At 45.3% G+C, this 8,255-nt stretch overlaps 1 protein-coding gene across 2 annotated transcripts in view; it reads right to left on the bottom strand.

Annotated features, from left to right (window-relative positions):
- Positions 1–332: 332 nt before the first annotated feature.
- Positions 333–8,255, bottom strand: part of LOC100695441 (gastrula zinc finger protein XlCGF17.1) — a 52,405-nt gene continuing 44,482 nt past the window's right edge. Inside the window, exon 3 of one of the 2 annotated variants that reach the window (XM_019347581.2) lies at positions 333–795. In XM_019347581.2, coding sequence (XP_019203126.1) covers positions 743–795 — 53 coding nt within the window. In that variant the 3' untranslated portion in view covers positions 333–742. The remainder of the gene's footprint in view (positions 796–8,255) is intronic. The other variant, XM_025900211.1, reaches the window with a different exon arrangement.

Below are 8,255 nucleotides of genomic sequence, written 5' to 3'. Positions count from 1 at the left end.
TGGTTGGGGTGAGAGAAGGAAGACAGGATAAAGACATGCTGTGGAAGAGAGACAGAGATTAATAACAGATATGATTCAGTGCAGAGAGGTCTATTAACACATAGTGAGTGAAGAAGAAACACCCAGTGCATCATGGGAATCCCCCGGCAGCCTACGTCTATTGCAGCATAACTAAGGGAGGATCCAGGGTCACCTGGTCCAGCCCTAACTATATGCTTTAGCAAAAAGGAAAGTTTGAAGCCTAATCTTGAAAGTAGAGATAGTGTCTGTCTCCCGAATCCAAACTGGAAGCTGGTTCCACAGAAGAGGGGCCTGAAAACTGAAGGCTCTGCCTCCCATTCTACTTTTAAATACTCTAGGAACAACAAGTAGGCCTGCAGTGTCAGAGCGAAGTGCTCTAATAGGTGTTGTATTGTTTATAATGTTTGCACTCCGTGCTTACTGTCCCTTGTGGTTTGCTGTAGTGGCAACGGGGAGTGTTTGTTTTACAGAAGTGGGTGTGGTTATGTGAACTGAACGAGCGGCAATAAAAAAACTGGTGGCTCACGAAGCAGATTAAGAATACTTTATTCATGGTTTGAGAACAGAATATTACATTACATGGTGTCAGAGTAAATTGGACTAAACGCCCGCTGACAGCGCGAAATGGATTCGTCGGGAGTTCCTGCACCACGGATGGACTGGGATTCAGCTAATCTTCCCGATGCCTGGCGGAGGTTCGTACAACATGTGAAGCTAATGTTTAGCGGCCCGCTAAGCGGCAACCCCGAGGAGACCCAGTGCAGCTATCTTCTTCTGTGGGTAGGAGAAAGAGGCAGAGACATTTATAACACATGGCAGCTATCTGATAAAGAAGCTAAAAAGCTGACCACCTATCTCGACAGGTTTGAACAGTACCTCATGCCGAAATCAAACAGTATCCGCTAAACGCCAGAGTACGCAGCAAAAACATAGGAGGGCACCTCATCATAATAAGATGGGGAAATTGTGTGGAAGATGTGCGCGAGCACACAGCCAGAAGGAGGAGTGCCCTGCAAAAGGGAAGAGGTGCAAAAAGTACAATAAAATGAACCACTTTGCCAAAGCATGCCGTTCAGAAGCACCACACCAACCCAACCCAGTGTACTCTATTAACCCTGACACTCCAAGCGATGAAGCGGAGCTATTCATAGATTCCATAACAAAGTGCAATGAAGGGGAGGCTGATGAACAGGCTTACGATGATGTAGAAGTAGGCTCACTGCATCACACCGTGAGTTTTAAGCTTGACACAGGAGCCACTGCTAACGTCATCCCTGCCCGATTGTTTAAGAAGTATTTCAAGCAGGTCAGCTTGGCACCGCCCACACGCACACTATCTGGCTATGGTGGAGAAAAACTCAACATCAAAGGCACCTGCCAGTTGAAGTGCAGATGGAAAGACATTCACAAGATGCTGACCTTTGACATAGTAGAAACTGCAGCACCCCCCATCCTAGGGTTGAGAGCATGCCTGGATCTAAACCTAGTCAAGCTGGTCATGTCAGTACAGATCACAAGCGTCATGGAGGAGTTTGCTGATGTGTTTAAAGGCATAGGGAAATTCCCAGGAGAATGCGACTTACACATTGACCCAGACGCCATGCCCGTCGCGTGCCCCCCACGGAGGATCCCTTTCGCACTGCGGGAACGATTGAAACTGGAGTTGGATGACATGGAGAAAAATGGCATAATCGTCAAAGTGAAAGAACCCACAGAATGGGTAAACGGACTGGTGGTCGCAGAGAAACGTAATGGGAAGCTCAGAGTGTGCCTTGATCCTCGCGATTTAAACAAAGCCATCAAAAGACCCCATTACCCGCTTCCAACACTGGATGACATCACACCAAAGCTGGCAGGAACACAGTACTTCAGTGTCATGGATGCTCACTCAGGCTATTGGGCCATCCAATTAACCACCAAGTCATCGCTCCTCACCACCTTCAACACGACCTTTGGCAGGTACCGCTTTCTGCGCCTTCCTTTTGGGATAATATCAGCACAGGACATTTTCCAAAGGAAAATCGATGAGACATACGAAGGGCTCAATGGAGTGGCAGCCATCGTGGATGACATCCTCGTGTTTGGCAGGACAAAGGAGGAACACGACGAGAACCTCCGTGCCATGCTTGAGCGCACAAGGGAGCGAGGAGTGCGCCTCAATCCAGAGAAATGTGTCATAGGCGCCACAGAAGTGAGTTACTTTGGACACAAACTCACCCGCGAGGGCATCCAGCCAGACCCGAAGAAACTGCAGGCCATAAAGGACATGCCACCTCCTGAGAATAAGAATGAGCTCGAGACAATTCTTGGAATGGCGAACTACCTGTCCAGATTCGCACCACGACTATCAGAAGTGAACGCACCGCTGTGTCAGCTGCTCAAGAAAGACTCGGAGTTCATCTGGGATCAGAATCACGACAGAGTCTTCCAGCAAATGAAAGATCTCATAACCAGAGAACCAGGCCCCATACTGGCATACTACGACACGACCAAGGAGCTACGGCTACAGGTAGATGCATCGAAGTATGGTTTGGGAGCTGTGTTGATGCAGGACGGACACCCAATAGCATATGCTTCAAAGACACTGACCCCAACAGAGGTTAACTATGCACAGATCGAAAAAGAGCTCTTTGCAGTGTTGTTTGGATGCAAGCGTTTCCACACCTACATATACGGCAGAAGAGTCATCGTCAAGTCAGACCACAAGCCGTTGGAGCACATACTGAAGAAGCCAATCTCTGTAGCCCCTGCTCGTCTGCAGCGCATGCTGTTACAGCTGCAGAGATACGACATAGAGATCGTGCACCGGCCCGGAAATGACATACCTGTGGCCGACACACTGTCCAGGAAACCATTGCTTGACCAAGACAGCATGCTGAGTGAAGGCATGGAGGACCAGATCCACTCAGTGATAAACAGCCTCCCACCCAGTAAGTGACAAAAAGCTCTCAGAGATACAGGCTGCAACAGGAAGCGACCCGCAGCTCACCCTGCTGAAGCAAACCGTGCATGATGGCTGGCCTGAGGACAGGACAAAATGCCCCAAAACCCTTTTGGACTTCTGGAATTTCAGAGATGAAATTTCACACTTCCACAGCATCATCTTCAAAGGTGACAAAATCATAGTGCCAACAGCCCTAAGAAACAATATGCTGGAGAGAATCCACACTGGGCACATGGGGATTGAGAGGAGTAAGCAGAGAGCGAGGGACGCCCTCTTCTGGCCAGGCATGGGCAAGGACATAACAGCCACGGTGGAAAACTGTTTCATATGTCAGGAGAGGCGTGCAGCGAATCCCAAAGAACCTCTCATTCCACACCAGATTCCTGAGAGACCATGGCAAGCCGTGGCCTCAGATCTCTTCACGTGGCATGGACGGGACTACTTAGTAGTTGTGGACTATTACAGCTGCTACTTTGAGGTTGAAAGGCTATTCTCTACCACTGCAGGGTCCGTCATCAAAAAACTCAAGGCCATATTCGCCAGAGAATATATACCAGAGAAATTTATCTCAGATAACGGCCCACAGTACAGCTCTCGAGAGTTCAAGGATTTTGCAGTCACATGGGACTTTGTCCACACGACCTCAAGCCCTTTGTACCCACAAAGCAACGGCCTTGCTGAAAGAACAGTCAAAACGGCCAAATCGGTTCTGGATAAAGCTCATGCTCAGGGAGTAGATCCCTACCTGTCTCTACTGGAGCAAAGGAACACGCCAGTTGACGGCTTGAGGTCACCCGCGCAGCTCCTCATGAGTCGACGCCTGCGCTCAGTGATTCCCATCACCGGACACCAGCTGGTACCTCACATCATAAGCCAGATGGTCGTGCAAAAAACACGGATGGAAAGACAAGAGCATCAGAGACGGTACTACAATAGCAGCGCCGCACCACTACCGAGGCTGCAGAAGGGGGGCCACATTCGCTTTCAGCACGAGTCAGGAAGCTGGAAACCGGCTGTCATCATCCGACCTGCAGAGACTGCCCGCTCTTTCATGATCCGCACTGGCGAGGGACAGACTATACGGCGTAACCGACGGCACCTGAGAGGCGCCAAGGCGTCACCGGCACCTTCAGCACCAGCATCCGATCTGGTAACCCAGCCAGATAGTGCAGCTCAAAAATAAGCAGAGCCCCTGTCGCCATCTAGAGACACTAAAACACCAACCATGGACACTAGCCTTGCACTGACCACCAGATCAGGACGAGTGGTCAAACCAAGGGTCATCCTTGACCTGTGATTGTAAAGGGTGTAGGCGGATCGCTGCCCTAAAAGAAAAAAAAAATAAACATGTCAAATGTCGATGTACTAATGAGTGCATATCCCGTGTTGCATTGTTGTTGTTAGTCTTATGCTGCAATAATTTTACACATGACAGTGTTGAAAAAACTGTTCCTTATCTTCATGTTCAGGATGTTCTACTTTGAAATGCATACCAGCTGTGTCACTGGCAGACATTTGAAAAAAAGGGAGATGTATTGTTTATAATGTTTGCACTCCGTGCTTACTGTCCCTTGTGGTTTGCCATAGTGGCAACGGGGAGTGTTTGTTTTACGGAAGTGGGTGTGGTTATGTGAACTGAACGAGCGGAAATAAAAAACTGGTGGCTCACGAAGCAGATTAAGAATACTTTATTCATGGTTTGAGAACAGAATATTACAATAGGGTGATATGGTACTACAAGGTCATTAAGATAAGATGGGGCCTGATTATTTAAGACCTTGTATGTGAGGAGCAGGATTTTGAATTCTGGATTTAACAGGAAGCCAATGAAGGGAAGCCAAAACAGGAGAAATCTGCTCTCTCTTTCTAGTCCCTGTCAGGACTCTTGCTGCAGCATTTTGGATTAGCTGAAGACTTTTCAGGGAGTTTTTAGGACATCCTGATAATAATGAATTACAGTAGTCCAGCCTGGAAGTAATAAATGCATGAACTAGTTTTTCAGCATCACTCTGAGACAGGATATTTCTAATTTTAGAGATGTTGCGCAAATGGAAGAAAGCAGTCTTACATATTTGTTTAATATGTGCATTGAAGGACATGTCCTGGTCAAAAATGACTCCAAGGTTCCTCACAGCATTACTGGAGGCCAAGGTAATGCCATCCAGAGTAAGAATCTGGTTAGATACCATATTTCTAAGATTTTCAGGGCCGAGTACAATAACCTCAGTTTGATCTGAATGAAGAAGCAGAAAGTTAGCGGCCATCCAGGTCTTTATGTCTTTAAGACATTCCTGCACTTTAACTAATTGGTGTGTGATACCTGGCTTCATGGACAGATAGAGCTGCGTGTCATCTGCATAGCAGTGAAAATTTATGCTATGTCTTCTAATGATGCTGCCTAAGGGAAGCATGTATAATGTAAACAGAATTGGTCCTAGCACTGAACCCTGTGGAACACCATAATTGACCTTAGTGTGTGAAGAGGACTCTCCATTTACATGTACAAATTGGAGTCTATTAGATAGATATGATACAAACCACTGCAGTGCAGTACCTGTAATACCTACAGCATGTTCTAATCGCTCTAATAGGATATTATGGTCAACAGTATCAAACGCTGCACTGAGGTCTAGCAGGACAAGCACAGAGATGAGTCCACTGTCAGAGGCCATAAGAAGATCATTTGTAACCTTCACTAAAGCTGTTTCTGTGCTGTGATGAGCTCTGAAACCTGACTGACACTCTTCAAATAAGCCATTCCTCTGCAGATGATCTGTTAGCTGTTTGACAACTACTCTTTCAAGGATGTTTGATATGAAAGGAAGGTTGGAGATTGGCCTATAATTAGCTAAGACAGCTGGGTGTAGAGATGCTTTTTAAGTAAAGGTTTAACTACAGCCAGCTTGAAGGCCTGTGGTACATAGCCGATTATTAGAGATAGGTTGATCATATTTAAGATTGAAGAATTAATTAATGGCAGGACTTCTTTGAGCAGTTTTGTAGGAATGGGGTCTCAAAGACACGTTGATGGTTTGGAGGAAGTAATTATTGAAGTTAACTCAGAAAGATCAATTGGAGAAAAAGAGTCTAACTTAACATCGATGGTACTAAAAGTAGCTGTAGATAATATTACATCTGTGGGATGATTATTGGTAATTTTTTCTCTAATGATAAAAATTTTGTTCGTGAAGAAGTTCATGAAGTCATTACTAGTTAACGTTAAAGGGATTGTTGGCTCAGTAGAGCTCTGACTGTTTGTCAGCCTGGCTACAGTGCTGAAGAGAAACCTGGGGTTGTTCTTATTTTCTTCAATCAGTGACGAATAGTAAGATGTTCTGGCTTTGCGGAGGGCTTTCTTATAAAGCAGCAAACTATTTCTCCAGGCTAAATGATGATCCTCTAAATTTGTGACACGCCATTTCCTCTCCAGCTTACGAGTTATCTGCTTTAGGCTACGTGTTTGAGAATTATACCACGGAGTCAGGTACTTCTGATTTGAGGCCTTAGTTTTCACAGGAGCTACAGTATCCAGAGTCGTACGTAGTGAGGAGGTAAAATTATTAACAAGATAATCGACCTCTGTTGGAGTAGCGTTCAGATAGCTGCTCTGCTCTATGTTGGTACAGGGCATTGAAGATGATAACAGTGGGTGGATTATATTCTTAAACTTAGTTACAGCGCTTTCAGAAAGACATCTACTTTGATAAAGTCTACTCTCCACTGCTGTGTAATCAATTATTGTAAATGTAAATGTGATCAGGAAATGATCAGACAGCAGAGGGTTTTCAGGAAACACTGTTAAATGTTCAGTTTCTATGCCATATGTTAAAACAAGATCTAGAGTGTGATTAAAGTGGTGGGTGGGTTCTTTTACATTTTGAGAGAAGCCAATTGAGTCTAATAACAGATTAAATGCCATGTTCTGAGGCCCTTGCACCTGTAGCCTCCATCCTCCTCCAAATCCCACCATCATCATCAGCCGCCTCCGAGCGCAACTGGTCACTGTTTGGGAACACCCACACAAAGGTTCGCAACAGGCTCACAAATGTGAGAGTGGAAAAGCTGGTCGGCACACCTATGGCTCTTTGAGCCTGACACAGAGCCATCCTCAACAAGGCTGGAAAGTGACGCTGAAGAGGAAGACTCAGAGTTGGATGCTGAGGAAGTGGACATGTTGTTGGATGATAATGAGGTCCAGGAAGAGTCTATTGACTGAGCAAAAATGAGAAAAGAGGATTGCTTGAAGGAAGATTTGCATGTTTAATGGGACATTTTGGAGGATAAGTGGCATTTTTCATTTAACCTTTTGAATGGGACTTTGTGGAGATTTTTGGACAGGGAGCATTTTTGAATGAGCGGGGTTAGGGGATGGTAATATTGAACTCAACATTTCTGTTTTTATTCATCCATGAAACAAGTTATTGAAACGTGTTCTATTCTACTGTACTTACAAATAAATCTGTTGAAATATCTGTTGAAAACATTTTGCATGGAGGTTTTCTTATGATTTCTGTTTATATTTATGCTTGGAAATAATATATTCCCAGTTAGTTCTCCTAAATTCCCATTAATTTCCATAATTCCCATTATTTCCATGGAAAGTTTCCAATATGGAATATTTCCAAAATTCCCAAGCTTAACTTACCATGGAAATTTACCGGAAACTTTTCGGAAATTTACCGGAAATTTTCCGCCCCTTTGCAACCCTAGTTAGCTGTCATAAAGACACCTGTGCACCCACAATCAGACAAAGTGTAAGTAGCAACATGGGCAAAACCAAAGAGCTGTCAAAAGACAAGACACAAAATTATAGACCTTCACAAAGCTGGAACAGGACTACGGGGCAATTGCCAAGCAGCTTTGTGAAAAAAGAACAACTGTTGGAGCAATTGTCAGGAAATGGAAGAGGCTAATGATGACTGTCAATGTCCCTCGGACTGGGGCCCCACGGAAGATCTCTCCTCGTGGGGTTTCAATGATGCTAAGAATGGTGAAGAATCAGCCCAGAACTACACGGGAGGAGCTGGTCAATGCCGTGAAGAGAGCTGGGACCATTGTTTCCAAGGCTACTATCAGTAATACACTAAGACGTCATGGTTTAAAATCTTGCATTGCACGGAAGGTTCCCCTGCTTAAGTCAGCCCATGTCCAGGCCCGTCTGAAGTTTTCCAGGGATCATCTGGATGATCCAGAGGAGTCATGGGAGAAAGTCCTGTGGTCAGATGAGACCAAAGTAGAACTTTTTGGTCTTAACTCCATTCGCCGTGTTTGGAGGAAGAAGAATGATGAG

Source organism: Oreochromis niloticus, linkage group LG18 (assembly GCF_001858045.2).
Source record: "Oreochromis niloticus isolate F11D_XX linkage group LG18, O_niloticus_UMD_NMBU, whole genome shotgun sequence".
NCBI classification, from domain to species: Eukaryota; Metazoa; Chordata; class Actinopteri; order Cichliformes; family Cichlidae; genus Oreochromis; species Oreochromis niloticus.
Note: the sequence above shows the minus strand (reverse complement) of the source record. Positions and strands in the feature narration are given on the sequence as shown.